Source organism: Orbicella faveolata, unplaced genomic scaffold (genome assembly GCF_042242905.1).
Source record: "Orbicella faveolata isolate gen_17 unplaced genomic scaffold, um_ofav_v1 contig_3, whole genome shotgun sequence".
In the NCBI taxonomy this organism is placed as follows: Eukaryota; Metazoa; Cnidaria; class Anthozoa; order Scleractinia; family Merulinidae; genus Orbicella; species Orbicella faveolata.
In genome coordinates, this window is record NW_028301558.1 from 13,929,889 (window position 1) to 13,945,691 (window position 15,803).

Here is a 15,803-nt window from a genome sequence, read left to right on the forward strand (position 1 = left end):
TGTGGGTTGGCGCTTGAGGGCCGTATAATCAAATTGCCACTCGATGGGTTGTTTGCTGAATTGCCTGCTGTGGTGGACTCTCGTGGATTGGCGCTTGAAGATTGTGCAGTCATACTTCCTTGAGGAATGCAATTCGACAAGTTGTTTGCTAAGTTGTTGGAAGCATTATTTGGTCTGAGATGGATTCTATTTCTTCGTAGTTGAGCACCAGTTCCAGTTTCTATAAGATACGAGCGAGGGGTCTCTCCCTGATCTATGACTCTAGCAGGATTCCATGTCTTTCTCACGGGATCTTGTACATAGATGGCTTGGTCCCTGTGTAGTTCAGGGAGTTCTTTGGTGTGCCTGTTGTAATAGTAGCATTGGTTGTCTTGTCTCGCTTTAAGCCAATTTCTAACTTCTTCTTGGTTCTTTGATGGCTGGATCTTACCAGGAAGTGTGGATTTGAATACTCGGCCATTCAGTAATTCAGCCGGTGATGGTATATTGGAACTCAGGGGCGTTGTTCGTAGAGCTAACAGGGCTAGATCTATGTCTTCTTTTGTTTCTCTGCATTTTAGGATCGTCTTCTTAACCGTTTGGACTTGGCGTTCAACGAACCCATGGCCACGTGGGTAATGGGGAGATGATGTCACAATTGCAAAGCCATATTGGCTTGCCAGCTGTTGGAACTCGCCGGATGTAAACTGAGTACCGTTGTCGCATTGAAGAGATTCTGGGATTCCATTTTCTGCGAATAGCATTTTCATCTCATTAACAACGGCTCCGGTTGTGAGGTTGTGAAGCTTCTTGACAAATGGGAACTTGGAATAGTAGTTGACAACTATGAGGAACCACGACTGTTGGACGTAGAACAGGTCTGTGCTCAATGTTTGCCATGGTCTTGAAGGGATCTCTGATGGTATCATAGGCTCCTTTTGTTGAGAATTGTGGTACTTCTGGCAAACGCAACATGAATTTACAAGGTTTTCTATTTCTTTGTATACGCTTGGCCAATAAACACAGGATTTTGCTCGTAGTTTGCATTTTTCTATACCAAAGTGCCCTCCGTGGATTTGCTGCAAGATGTTGCCTCTCAAGGATTCAGGTACTATAACACGGCTTCCAAGAAGTATCAGCCCATCTTCTACTGATATGTCATCTCGTAGGGGCCAGTACGGTTTTAGCGCCGGAACAATTTTCTTCCCACTATCGGGCCAACCTTGTATAACCTGACGAGATAGAAGCTGCAGGGTTTCATCTTTTGCAGTTTCCTCTTTGAACTCTTCTATTTTAGCTGGGGTGATTCTGATTAGGTGGTGAACTTTCACATTCATGTCTGATACTTCAAATTCATCCAACGGCGAAAGGCGTGACAGGGCATCGGCTGTAACCATTTCTTTCCCTGGAAGATATTTGATAACGCAGTCGTAGGGTTGTAGACGCAACAGCATTCTTTGAAGGCGTGGAGGTGCTTGCATCAGGTTCTTCTTATGGATCTGTTCTAGGGGGCGATGGTCTGTTTTAACCACAAACGATCTTCCATAGAGGTACGAATGGAATTTTTCGCAGCCATAGACCACGGCTAATAGTTCCCGTTCGATATTAGCATATCTGGTCTCCGCAGGCGTAAGTGCTTTTGATGCAAAGGCTATTGGCTTGTTTTTTTGGAAGAGAGCTGCGCCTAAGCCCTTAATTGATGCGTCAACGTGAAGGACAACTGGTTCATTTCTGTCATAGTACGCCAGGGTCGTTGTGGTACATATCAGTGACTTCACCTTCTCAAAGGCTTTCGAATGTGATGGATTCCATGCAAAGGCAACGTTCTCCTTTAAGAGGTTTCTTAAGGGGGCAGTGTGGTCAGCTAGATTGGGGATGAATGAGCTCATGTAAGTTGCCATCCCCAAAAAGGTGTGAAGCTCCTTCTTGTCTTTGGGCGGTTCTAAATTTTCTATGGCTCTGACTTTATCTGGGCTGGGCTTGACGCCGTCTGGTGTGTAAAGCATACCAAAGAAATTGCACTCCTTTGTTTTGATAACGCACTTCTCGTCATTGAGCTTGATGCCAGCCTTTCTGGTACGTTCCATGGTTTCGTGTAGGTGTAAATCATGCTCTTGGTCGTTCTTTCCATAGACTGTGACGTCATCTGCAATGCCAATGGCTCCCTGGCAATCACGATACGTCTCATCAATCTTGAATTGGAAGATATCTTGACTCATTCGTAGGCCAAACGGCATCCTGAGGAAACGGTATCGACCAAATGGTGTATTAAAGGTTGTCAGATACGAGGATTTCTCATCTAGTTTGACATTCCAATAGCCATTGCGAGCGTCGAGCTTGCTAAAAAGCTTTGCTCCTGCTAATTTGGGTGTGATTTCCTCTAGAGTGGGTATGGGATGATGTTCTCTTTTGATCGCCTTATTCAGGTCCTCAGGATCGAGGCATAAACGGAGTCGCCCATTTTCTTTTTCTCTAATAACCAGGGAGTTAACCCAATCTGTAGGTTGCGTTACTTTTGCAATGATATCTTGACTCTCCATCTCACGTAATTCGGCTTGTAATTTATCTTTCAACTCTATGGGCACTTTGCGAGGTGCATGGACCACCGGTGATACTTCAGGATCCAGTGTGATGTGATACGTATAGTCGTCAAAACATCCAACTGTGCCATTGAAACATTCTGGGTACATCTCCATCAGCTCTTGTTTATTTGTGATTGATGGCCGCTCTTCCAGTGGTACATGACTTCCAATGTAACTCGAGCTTTTCTTGCAAGTACCCGGATTTTGAGCTGAGTTGATTTGCTAATTGATTTGTTCTTAGTGTACAGTGTAGGGTGACCAGTTTTAGAGCAGTGCACGCTTTTAGACCTAGAATAGCTGGCCCTGAAGTGTCTGTGACGTAGAAGATGCAGTTAATCTTCTTCTCTTTGTACTTGCAAGGGATGTTTATAGTGCCAAGCTGCTTAATTACAGAGCCACCATATGCTGAAAGGACGGCTTCATTCTTTTCCAGTGCTTCTGGTTTGGGGTTTCCTTCGTCGTCAAACTTCTCTGGGGCGATTATGCGAAGTAGCCTGATAGGCAAAACATTGCTCTGTGCACCTGTGTCTACCTTGCATTGGAGATTAATTTTCCGCTTCTTTTCTGGCTGAGTTATCTCAAGTGTTGCAAAGACTTCATCGCGTGTGTCGTGTGTCGAATGTTGCGTGTCTTCTATGGTGTTAACCTCGATGGTACTGATTGTCAGAATTTCATCATTTTCCTCGTCGCCCCTGTCTTCAATCGTGTGAATAACTTTTTTGAAGGCCGGTTTTCTTCCTTGGTTAAGTTGTCTCCGTTTGCTGGATCGGCAGACAGATTGCCAATGATTAGCTTTGCCGCATTTTCGACATAATGTACCGTAGGCTGGACATTTGTTCCTCGGGTGTTGTTTTCCGCAGTTGTTACAGGATTCCCTTCCTTGTTCTTTATAAATGGCATCTATACTTCTACCCTCTTGATGGCTTTCGCTACTTCCTGCCAGTGTCTTCATGTGTTTACTTGTCGCTTCGTAGCTTCTTGCAGTCTCAACAGCGGCTGTAAGCGTCAATGATTTGTCTCGGCTTATGAGAGACTTCTGGACATCGGGATTTCTTGACCCCCAAATGAGCTGATCCAAAACTCTGTCTTCGACTTCGGCATTGTCGCGAAATTGACATTTTGCTGCTAGATTTTTTAATCTTGAGATAAAATCATCCACTGGCTCACCTTGTTCTTGTCGCATTCCTTGTAGTGTGTATCTGTGAATTCGATGACTCGTCTTCGGTTCCAATTGATTCTCGAACCGTTCGAAAATAATGGCAGGCTTTTTCCTGTCTTCCTCCTTTGTGAATGTCCAACTGTTGTATAAATCCAGGCCTTTTTCACCCGACCAGAGTAAAATATAGCTCACTTTTTCTTCGTCATCGGCGTCTTTGAGAACGCTTGAGAACATAAGTTGACATTTTTGTTTGAATCTTGCGAATGCAGTTATCGGATCAGGAGCGTCCCAGTTCATCTGTGGCGACGCAAAAGACGTTGCTGTTGCCATAATTCGCTTCTGCTGGCCTCTCTTGATTTAACTCTAGAAATTATTCTTGTAAAACGCTGCCACCATGTGGTGTGTTGTCGAATAGGTTTATTCTGCTTGTTCATACACACCGCGTGGATGTGTGTGCTTTCTACATTTACATAATGTGCTATCCTACTTAAATATGCGTACACAAAGTATAATATACAATAGGTGCTAATTCTCACGTGCCAATATGTTACACAGTCTTTGCTATATAAGGGCCGACAACAAGCCAACGCAATACTATGCTGCAAGTACGACTTTCCGCGTCCCACCGTCAGAATTTTTGGGAGATAAGGAAGAATGCCAGATTCTACAATGGTTTATCACCCATGAAGGCAAATTCCTGAGAGAACAAAATACACTATCAAATCTGAATGGAATGAACTTATCAGATGCAGAGCTGAAAGAAGTGGAAGCGTGCTCAAAGGTTTTCGAGCAACAACAAGACCATGATGTAGAACTTTCTGCCCAAATTAATGATGTTGAACTGCCCTCATTTAATTTAGGATTTACCTTTCTATCTTTCTAATTTAGCAAACTTATTGTGAGGACAACTGAATCTTGCAAACAGGGGTTTGAGCGATCCAAAAAGTATTTTGACCATACACAAAATATTACTCAACGTCTTGTTCTAGCTTGTCAAAAATGTTATAATACTTGACTTTGAGGTGGAGTTAACGCAAAAGAAGTTGTTGTAAACGGTGACATTTTCTGCAGTTCTCTTTATGCAATTATTCGAGACCTTATGTTTAGGTCTTTTTAGGCGGACGAAGTGAAAATTAAAGGGTATTGTTAATACAGATGTTATTGCTTTTTGCACGCCGCGATATTAAAGAGGGAGGTATTCTCACGCGTGTTCGCTCATAATATTTCTAGCGCGACAGTCTTCAAGAACGAGGATTTTACACGCATTTGTGATCGCATTTCTAGTGCCACACGCTTAAAGACCGTGAGTTATGCTCCGCACGCTTAAAGAATGAGGATCATACACCAAGCGCTTAAAGAACGAGGCAGCACACATTTGTGATGATTATGGTTTTTATATTAAATATCATGATAATATCACCAAAATCTCACAGTTAATTTGATATTTTGATATATCAAAATATCATGATAATATCAAAATATCACCGTGAGATGGCATACGAAAGATATATCAACAAGCATTTGATAATATCAAAATATCATGATAATATCAACATTGCAAAATCTCGGAATCTCACAGGTAGTTTGATATTTTGATATATCAAAATATCATGATAATATCAAAATATCACCGTGAGATGGCATACGAAAGATATATCAACAAGCATTTGATAATATCAAAATATCATGATAATATCAACATTGCAAAATCTCGGAATCTCACAGTTAGTTTGATATTTTGATATATCAAAATATCATGATAATATCAAAATATCACCGTGAGATGGCGTACAAAAGATATATCAACAATCATTTGATAATATCAAAATAATATCATGAAAATATCCAGGTCTCAAAATCTCAAAATGTCACAGTTAATTTGATATTTTGATATAGTTATCATGATAATCTCAAAATCTCATACTTAATTTGATATTTTGATATTCTGCAATCCCGCACCTCAACAATCATTTGATAATATCAAAATAATATCATGAAAATATCCAGGTCTCAAAATCTCAAAATGTCACAGTTAATTTGATATTTTGATATAGTTATCATGATAATATCAAAATCTCAAAATCTCAAAATCTCATACTTAATTTGATATTTTGATATTCTGCAATCCCGCACCTTAGTGGAAAGATGTCGCCTATGCACGTAACACTGAAAGCGGGTGTAAGTCATTTGCCCGCAAGGGTAGTTACCAATGAGATCAATACGGATATGAAAGATGAACTTGAAACAAAAAAGCAGAAACAAAAAAGCACTTTCACCAGTGAAGCAGTCGCAAACATGAAATATAGGCGGCGAAATACGAGATACATGAACACTCAACTTGTCGCGCAACATGAGCAAATTTTGTTGCGTGACAAGTTGTGAATTTGAGGAAAAACGAGCAACAAAGCCAAAATTTGTTGCTCAAAGTACACCCGCGCCCTACTTTTCGCAACAACTTTCTTCAACCCGCAACAAATGTTTTTTTGCGCGACAACTTGATTACGTAAGGTGAAAAACGGGAAACATTGACCCAAAACTTGAAACGAAACAATGTTGCGCGACAAGTTGAGGGTTTTTCTATCTCGTATTTCGCCGCATTTTAAAGGGAAGTCTTAGGCCTAGTTCAGACGTCGTGCTTCCACCGTGCCGAACTAAATTGCAATTAGGTTCGACTGTGGCACGGCAGGAAAACGACTTTGATTAAGACGTCGTGACAGAGTCGAACAAAATTCAGGATATACTGATGCCTGGTAACAATTCTCCTCCTAACTCCCGATGGGAAGGCAATCTCGCCAAGATACATTAATACAATTCATGAATTTTGTTAAGCGCGGCAGAAGCACGACGTTTGAATCGCTGCCGTGCCAGAGTCGTGTAACACGGCAGAGCTTGTCGAACTTAATTGCTTGCCGAACTTAATGCAAAAGTTTGATTCAGACGCCGTCTGAATCAAACTTTTGCATTAAGTTCGGCAAGCAATTAAGTTCGACAAGCTCTGCCGTGCTACACGACTCTGGCACGGCAGTGATTCAGACGTCGTGCTTTTGCCACGCTAAACAAAATTCTTAATTCATAAATTACATTAATGTATTTTGGCGAGATTGCGTTCCAACGGGGAGTTAGGAGGAGAATTGTCACGAGGCATCAGTAAATGCTGAATGTGGTTCCTCTCTGGCACGACGTCTAAATCAGAGTTGTTTCTTTGCCGTGCTACAGTCGAACCAAATTGCAATTAAGTTCGGCACGGTAGAAGCACGACGTCTGAACTGGGCCTTAGAAAGCCATGACGGTAACGGGAGCAAACGATTTAATAAAGGTTTATTAAGTAGAGCAATGGCTGTACACGTGTGTTATAATTCTTGGTACATTTCTTCGCCGTCCTCTGCAAAAGAAGAGCGTGAAATGACCAAATTCTGCGCTGTCTGGAGAACGTGTACCATGAAGGCTAATATAATATTTATTTCATATTTATCGCTGTGTGTCAGATCCAGTTTCGTGGTAGTTTTGAGATTCATAGGTAAAATATAAAATCGTTTTTAAACGACGTTGTCCTCGGTTTTGCGGTCCTAAAGACGGACGAGTGCATTCTGGGCTCAAAACGAGTCTGTTATTCTCATATTCTGGCTGAAAAACAAACTTTTGCGCTTTTAGCCGTAAGCATGCTTCGCCATCGACTATTTCGCGAACCTATAGGGTAATAAAGAATTAGCTGATGCAGTGCCTGTGTGTCTATCCTGTTATGGATGCCTTTATAAAGTTCGTTGCAGGCTCCCAGAAGATTTGGACTCCCTCCTGTTGATCTCAACTCCCCTATCTAATGTCTAATTTCTAGGGTCTAATGTCTGTTGTTTTCGGGCTGATAAAATTGTTGTTCTGGGTACCAAAGAAAGGTTAGCTACGATTTTCGGTAAACCAATGCAATAAGACCTCAGGTTTTGGGGAAATGGACAAAAAAGTAAGTTCCCCTAGAATGACCTAAGCCTAAAAAATAACCTACTAAGCTTTAAAAGAAACCACATACAGTCTAATCTCCACTAACGGCCTCTTCACTACAACGGCCACTTTTTTTGGTCCCGGCGGACAATGCATGTATTTGCTCTACCTCTCGTCAGTGGCCACCTAGCTAATCAACGACTGACGAACGGTGTATACAAAACCCCATTTTTTTTTTGTTGTAAAAGGTCACGAAACGTGATTCATACCACGCGTCGTTGGTCTCTGTTTTAATAGGTCTGTTTTCTATGTTACTGATATATTTTGATTGTGGTATGCATTTATATGCCACAATAAGAGTTTTTAAACACCCCTAAAAAAAAACAGGTGTCATACTACACTCCTACAATCCCATACTGGCCACTTCTCGACAACGGCTACTTTCCTCTGTGTAGAGAGGTTTGATTGAAGTCTAAACCAGCGTTTTAAACCATCGCTTGGTGCCCCTGCATCTTTTACAGATCCTTTATAGCACTGACAGCATGCTATTCAATTCTGTCATTAAGATTATGATATGTACTTCCTGTGATACTGAATCACCATTACAAGCACCGACAAATCCCAGCTATTTTTATCTTACTTCTGCTAACATCAAGATTCAGGTTACACTTCCATCAGTGAACTTCAAGCAACAAAAGCTTTTTATCGTCTTCACGTACGCCATAAAACTCACAGTGAACTGGTCTGCAAGCAGCTCAAGAGCAAGGAAAACAACCTCAGCATCGGTTTGATATCTCGATCAGTTTGTTTGTTTTACAGGTTGCAGTAATGAAACAATCAAGACAAGACAACGAAGAGAAGCAGACGAACAGAAGACAAACACTGGACCGCTTGTGTTCCGGGTCAGGCTTGCTGTTGTCGGTTGTGTGTTGTATCGCGCTAATTCACGTGGAATTCAGAATACAAGAACATCATCGACTGATATCACACTCAGTAACATTCTGTGATAACATGGAGGCAGAAATCCTTCGAAAAGTTCAACAAAATTATGAACGATGGCAAGTTAAGGTTTCAGGTCGCCATTGGCAATCGACCAAAGGTAAGTTTCATATCATGTAACTTATAAAAAAAAACCCTCAGTCCTGAATCATTGTGGTGAGCGTCGTCTTCACCCACCATCGATATTTCTTTTATAACCGGAGAGGCCCCATTAGCGGCTGTTTCGAGACACGGGATATTAAGGAAAAAATAAACGGGATACCGTTCTTTTCCCAACACAAATGAATAGGAAATAACGAGGCTAACGCTAAGTCGCTGAAACTCAATCTAGTAGAAATGGAGATCTCTTTTCTACAAGCTTGTCTGATAATTGCGTCACAGAAACCTTTGAAAACCAAATGGCTTGGACTGTACGTTTTAAAATGTTCTTATTTTTCAGGTGAACAAGAAACCATGTCAAGAAAAAGACTTCATCCGCCGGTGAATCACAACAAAAATCGACCCTAACAGCCTCTGAAGTACAAGTGTTGATCAAACAAGAACTTGGTCTGCTGCAAAACCAAGTCTGTGCTAAAGATCACACGCTCTGCCGTGCAGGACCAAAAGGGAACACGGGGAGAAGAGGAAGACCGGGAATTCGAGGGAGACCGGGTCCTCTAGGAAGGCCCGGCTCTAATGGACCTCCTGGTAAACATGGACCAATGGGAAGCCAAGGACCCATGGGTATAAAGGGGGATGTTGGAATACCGGGAGACCCCGGTCCCGTAGGACCTAGAGGCCCGCCAGGTATGAAAGGCGACAAAGGTGACCCGGGCCAGTCCATCTCGGCTCCATCTCTGCAACAGATTCCTGTTGGAATGACAGTCAATGTAAGCCAGACAGCTATTTTGAAATGTACTGCCGATGGTAATCCAAGACCAAAAGTCACGTGGTCTAAGCTGAATTCATCGCTTCCTGTGGGTCGTCAAGTGTTAGACTCCAGTGGTGCTCTGATTGTGAAGGACGTTAGACCTGGAGACGACGGTGTTTATAGCTGCAGAGCGGAGAATTTGCTGGGACAAGTGAGTGCCTCGGCGAAATTAACTGTTCAGTGTAAGTGGTCCAATTTATGCAATTGACTTTTTAGAACAAGAGGTTGATGCTGTGTACCATACAGACACTTTCAAAAGATAACCTATAGCTACACAATAAATATAACATGAGGATATCTTTGAGAATGGAATTTCAGAAAAAATGACGACTAACATTCAACAGTATATGAAGTCCTGGGGCAATTTGTTGAAAGTGTTGGTAAAACTAACCAGCCGACAAATCACCATTAAGTGGATGGATTAGTTTATTTTGTCAGCACTAGCCTACTTATACACTGGATAGTGATTTATCTTGTGGATAACGTTATCTACCCTTTTAACAAGCGGCCCTTGTGTTCTAAGTCCCACTTGGTCTCATGGCTGAAAGGCTTCGATCTAAACCGCAGACAAGAAATGTAACATAAACTACACCAGTTTGTTTTACCGAATAATCAAGATTTTTCTTTTTCTTCACAGTTCCTCCTCATCTTTCATTGTCATCCAATCGATTGATGGCTGAAGAAAACCAAAACGTTTCCATCGCCTGCACTGTCACCGGTCGGCCTTTTCCGCATATCACGTGGTCCAAGTCAGTTGGTAGATTACCTGAAGACAGAAATGAAGTGATAAATGGAACCCTTAAAATCTACAGTGTGTCAAGAAATGAAGGTGGAATTTACATTTGTAAGGCGGAGAATATTCTGGGATCAGTAACAGACGGCGCTTTGCTTATGATATTTTCTCCCCTGAAATTCCAAGTTCGTCCTCCTCTTGAAGTGACTGCCTCTGCGTTTGGATCAAGTGTTTATCTACCGTGTGTGGCTGAGAGTGACCTGAGAACAACAATCACCTGGACGAAGGATGACAAGTCTTCACTTCCTGTAGAGTCTAATGTTCTACAGAATGGAACACTGCTTATAAGGAACTTCAAGAAATCGCACGAGGGATCTTACACCTGTAGAGCTACTAATGCTCTGACAAAAATAGAAGCTAAAGTCAAAACAAATTCTCCAGCTACTGCAACTTCCTGTTCTGTGATAGGAAAACATGTCAGTAGTGCAAGCGGAAATTACGTCATTGACCTAGATGGCGCGGGAGGCCTGGCACCATTTCCAGTTTATTGTGACATGAGTGACAAGAATGGAGTTGGCGTGACAGTTATCAGTCACGACAGTGAGAGCAGAACGCATGTGAATGGGAATGGGTATAGCGGTCGCGGTAGTTACTCACGTGACATTCATTACACAAGAGCGAGTTTTTCACAGCCGGCGAGTCTCACCAGAGTCTCATCACACTGTGAGCAGTTTATCAAGTACGAGTGTTGGGATTCAAGACTGCTCAGGAACGGAATGGCATGGTGGGTGTCACGTGATTCTAGTAAGATGACGTACTGGGGTGGAGCCATTCTCGTCCCCAGTGCTACTCGTCTTAAAATGTCGTTGACGAGTAGCTCTGGACGCACCCAAAAATTCGAATTTTTTCATTGGCTGACAAAAAATGAATGCGCAGCAGAAATGAAAATTACAAACCTCTACGCATTCCATTTTACTTCCGGCCCAGGCACCTTCGCTCAGTTGACACAGGCGCGCTTTACGAAAAAACAAATGGTGACCTTTCCCGATCGATCCGAAGGAATCGTTAAAGTTTCCACGTAACCAAAGGAGTACGTTGCCTGCGACGATGTCATTCACGATCGTAATCATCGTCCTTTGTTGTAGCAGCGGAGAAGGTGGGAAGAAACGTTTAGAACTCTGAGAATCAACCAGCCAATACAACAATTACTTTGTCGCTGACCATACCCCAAGAAATCATAAAATTAACTTCGAATCGGCAGTGGGTTTTAAGAAACGTTCGTCTTCCTTTATGAAAAGCTCAAAAGGAAACTTAGAGCCAGGTGAAAAGACGAAGAAATATCACTCTTGCTAAGCAAATGTGGCACTGGAAATGCGAAGGTGAGTGTGTTTTTCTCTCTCTGAAAGATCAAGGAGATCAGATTCTAGCAGTCCAAAATGTATTGATATTAAATTGCCAAAATGAGTCAAAGGTCCGTGTTATAATACTCTGCTACGTACCTGGATGATGTAGCAAATGGTCTGAACATGAAGTTTGCTTTGTTTCTTCCACATATTGTTATGTATGTATCTTTTACTATCTGTTAAGAAGCTTCTGCTGTTATAGATATATATAATATCTTTTTTTTTTTTAGCTCCCCTCTCTTTATTATTGAGACCTCCCCTATAGTCTACCCCCAAAAAACACGAACAAACCTTTTGTGGTCAGGCAAGAGTTTAGTTTGCTTTAGAGCCTTCACCCAAATTTATTATTTTTTTTTTTATAATTTACTTGTGGAAATGATGTGTGAAGGAAAATAACCATAGATAACCATAGCTGAAATTTGAGGCCCTTTCCTCTCTCCCCACTTTAGTTAGGAAGCAACTGCAACTAGCAAAACTTTATTCCGTCACAATAACATTAATCAGTAAATAACAATAATTTATCATCCATGCAAATAACTGTGAACAAATATAAGAGACAATTATTTATACATGTATAACTGATAACGCATCATCAGGACTAGTGGGTTTCCAAATATAATGTGGGAATTATCTCTACTAAAAACAAATCAAACATTAAAGGTGTACAGAGTTACATTAATATCCCCATAAGAAAAATGTCATAATCTTTTTGTTAGCCTTTGAAAGATAATTTATTTCCTGCCATTATTTACTATTCTTTGTTAATTTTCAGACCATAATAGTGCTACATAAATTCCTCAAAGGATGACCATTTATGGATAATTCAAATAGGAATGTTGTTCTTGCAGTTCAATAAATAATACTGAAAAAAAAGGAGATGGAGAAAGAACCATTGTTGATAGTAAAGTTATGTGGCTGATGTTCTGATCAACCACAAGACGTAGAAAGTATACATTGAGATTTGTTGTTGCACATGGTTGTATAACAGGCTGAAGAGCCTTATTACCATGAAGTAACATGAATTGTAAAAGAGCAATGACATTGCATTGTTTCCCATTCATTTTGTTCATGCAGTTTCCTAAAAAACAATCTTCCTTAATGTACATTGAGGCACACCAATATGAATCACTCTCTTCACATCAGGAACCTCTACATGTGTACCAATGCCAGATACTAATGTTATAGTTACATCATTTTAGCTGTATTATATTTTTCGTAACACCATGTACTCATATGGGAATACTGAAATAAATTGGTGTTGTTGTTGTTGTTGAAAGCACCCAAAAGATTAAGCTTTATATAAGCTGGTTGAAAGGTATAAAATGAACAAAAACAATTACATCGATAAAAGCAGTGGGGGATGGGGGACAAAATGGTGGAATAGCCCTATATCTAGTCTTGTAATGTCTACAGGCTTTTCTCAAGCCTGAATGTACAAAAATCATCATTAGATGTTCCAGATAAGCTAATTAAAATTGCTGCAGAGCCATTATGGAAGCCCCCAGCACACATATATAACCACTCGATAACAACTGGCATAGGACTTTTATTTTTTTCTTGGCGTTTTTCTTAACAAGGTAGTAACCACTTCAAAAGGCCAATTGCTACCCTATACCCTGGTTACCACACACATAGTTTTTTATTCTTTCCATAACCATATGCAAAATAGATTTCTCTTCTCATATTTATTTAATTATAATACTGATGTAAATTAATTCTGTAAATAATGCACAATAAAAGTTGATCGATTGATTTAATTTGACAGTTTAATGATCTGTTGATTGTGTAAGACCCTTTTTTGTAAAAAAAATAGAACAGAATGGGGTTACTTGAAAAAATGAGGACATGAAAGATCATATGAAAGTGAGCACCTTTATTACATATTCCTTGCAAGGAAACATGAGCAAAACTCCAATACAACAAAACTTTCCTGAGTTCAACAGATTTTTATTCTGCTACAGCTTACAAACCTATGTAAATAACCAGGAAGTAAATAGTTCTTACCATTAAAAAAATTTTCTCTTCATCTATCAGCACGGCTTATATTTAAATCCTCTGGTCAGTGATGCAATTTCCACGGCTGATTTCCACAAACGCTTCCGTGTGTCCATAAACAAATTTTACCGTGTCATCGATAGACGTAATACATGCCGTATCCTGATTACGTTGCTTGAAAGCTTTCACAACTGCACCTCGCTCTTTAAACTTCTCCTTTTTATCGAATATGAAGAGAAGAAACAACAAGAACACAGCTATCGATTCCTGAATTTTTCTAGACGGTCCACCACAAAATGCACCGCGAAACCCGTTGGTGAAATATTACACAAGCTGGCAATCGTGTTTGAAGCGGCGACGGCATTTAAGGCCGCTTTCTACTCTCTTTTTAACTCTAAATCACCTAACTTCAGCGAAGTGAAAACACATGTCAGCGTTCCGATCTGTTTACATCTAAAGAATACTCTCTATTCCTCTCTCCCCTCCCTCAGGATTAGTTTCTGAGCATAAGCAGATATGTAGGCCAAACTTACGCATGCGTTACCGGATGTCCGTGATTTACGGACATCCGGTAATGGCTGCTACCAGAGCCCTCCGTTTCTCCGACCACGTGACCAAAAGAAACGGAGGCTCTGGGGACGAGAATGGGGTGGAGCATCACCTGCCAGTGGTAAGTGCGCATGCGGGATGACCAACTCATGCGCAGAACCAAGTTATGGTTGTAACTGTGATAAGAATGACAATGTGTGGCGTGAGGACAACGGTCTCCTTACTGACAAGACACATCTGCCAGTTAAACAGCTCAGGTTTGGGGATGCAAGCGGTCCTGCTCAAGGTTACCACACACTGGGAAAACTGAAATGCTATGGTATAGCCTAACTTACCATTTTCATTTAATTTTCATGCTCCAAGTTATGGCACTCTCATTGTCGTTATATTGTTTTCGCAGACAGTAGCTCCGCACTTTCGGCCAACATGTGACAAATTTTATTAGTCCATTCACTGAACTACTCAAGATATAATTAAACCGGCATGTGCATGTACAAAATAAAGCACTTAGGTTAACGCTGTAACATTATTTGAAACCACCTTACCTAGATCGATAGGGTAAATAAATGAAAGTGCTATTTCGCGCCTAACAACCGTTTTATAAGTTGCTGTAGCAATGAGTCTAGCTTCGCTAAATAAGCGGGTTGCCGCAACTTGAGACGACCTCGCGTCATCTTCGTGCACGCGCGCAGCAAACTCATCAGTCTCGCAACTTTAATTATTTTAGAAATAGATTCAAAGGACGAGGCAAATTATCTGGCATAGATCGTAACTCCTCAACAGCACTATTAAAGAGAAGCAGGTCGGGTTCTAAATATTGTTGCTTATATCTAATGGATGGACACTTCGCCACAAACGTGAGCTATTATAAGGGTTGCACGACTAATAAGTAGCTATAAGTGTGGACGAAATTCAAGCCAGGATTTCCCTAACAACGGAAGTCTATTTCTGAAACTTCCCCTGTACTTATTTTGGAGGCATTTTGACACTCGATGAGACGAAAGGCACACCCAACAAAAGAGGTCTTCCGTAGAATAGGTGTACGAAAAGGACACCTTCAGTTAATTGCTTGGTTCGGAATGTTTGCTTAATGTTCCCTAAATGGAAGGATGACCTTTTTAAAAGGCAATCAATTAGTTTACCTCTTCCCTGTGTCCCCCCTCCCCATCCCTTCTAGTGTAAATGTGTCCCTCGATACCAGGCAAGAAATCCGACTAAACTGCCCGCCGCTGATGAGAGGCGGAACAGCTAAAACGTTCCCAGAAGAAATAAAAGTTGTTTAAAAAGGTACTTTACGTCTTGATTATTTTGCTGCCGTTGGGATTTTACAGTATTAGTCCGTTAGGTGCCCCTGAAAACGAGCATCAAGCGGGTTGTACCCTAGGCGCGTGATGGTCGCATTACGGTGTTCCAAATAACGCCAAATGATTTGAAACCTATTATGCTCATCATGTTCTTTCGTGAAAGGATCAAACTTGGATGCAAACATGGCAAATTGTTTACTCTCTGTGTCAGTAACTAATTTTCTCCTAACGACACCAGAACGATCTCAGTTGGAGTT

General features: G+C 41.1%; 2 protein-coding genes and 1 long non-coding RNA gene across 8 annotated transcripts; all 3 read left to right on the forward strand.

Annotated features, from left to right (window-relative positions):
- The first annotated feature begins 6,516 nt into the window (after positions 1-6,516).
- Positions 6,517-7,440, forward strand: LOC149106519 (uncharacterized). The gene is made up of 2 exons (XR_016209961.1): positions 6,517-6,755; positions 6,915-7,440. It is a non-coding gene; the product is annotated as an uncharacterized LOC149106519 (long non-coding RNA).
- A 791-nt stretch (positions 7,441-8,231) lies between these two features.
- Positions 8,232-9,257, forward strand: LOC149106520 (uncharacterized). The gene is made up of 2 exons (XM_089298576.1): positions 8,232-8,752; positions 9,092-9,257. Exons 1-2 carry the CDS (start codon positions 8,482-8,484, stop codon positions 9,157-9,159), a joined length of 339 nt encoding a protein of 112 aa, XP_089154702.1. The 5' UTR covers positions 8,232-8,481; the 3' UTR covers positions 9,160-9,257.
- LOC110060475 (contactin-5-like) lies at positions 9,092-15,530 on the forward strand. 6 transcript variants are annotated; one of them, XM_089298550.1, is made up of 4 exons: positions 9,117-9,744; positions 10,200-11,131; positions 11,723-11,724; positions 14,362-15,530. In XM_089298550.1, the coding sequence occupies exons 1-4, from the start codon at positions 9,354-9,356 to the stop codon at positions 14,570-14,572; spliced, it is 1,536 nt and encodes a 511-aa protein (XP_089154676.1). In that variant the 5' UTR covers positions 9,117-9,353; the 3' UTR covers positions 14,573-15,530. The 6 variants fall into 6 exon arrangements, 5 of the variants coding, with proteins under 5 accessions (XP_089154673.1, XP_089154675.1, XP_089154676.1 ...); XR_016209956.1 differs by lacking the exons at positions 11,723-11,724; positions 14,362-15,530 and adding an exon at positions 12,471-13,455 and having other exon boundaries at positions 9,092-9,744; positions 10,200-11,674; XM_089298547.1 differs by lacking the exon at positions 11,723-11,724 and having other exon boundaries at positions 9,092-9,744; positions 10,200-11,117; positions 14,337-15,530.
- Positions 15,531-15,803: the final 273 nt, after the last annotated feature.

Excerpts from the sequence above, each read along its gene's own strand:
- LOC149106520 (XM_089298576.1), top strand. The coding sequence starts at position 8,482 with ATGAAACAATCAAGACAAGACAACGAAGAGAAGCAGACGAACAGAAGA. Across the intron at positions 8,753-9,091 it reads CCATTGGCAATCGACCAAAG|GTGAACAAGAAACCATGTCA; the intron begins GTAAGTTTCATA and ends CTTATTTTTCAG.
- LOC110060475 (XM_089298546.1), top strand. The coding sequence starts at position 9,354 with ATGGGAAGCCAAGGACCCATGGGTATAAAGGGGGATGTTGGAATACCG. Across the intron at positions 9,745-10,199 it reads GGCGAAATTAACTGTTCAGT|TTCCTCCTCATCTTTCATTG; the intron begins GTAAGTGGTCCA and ends TTTTCTTCACAG.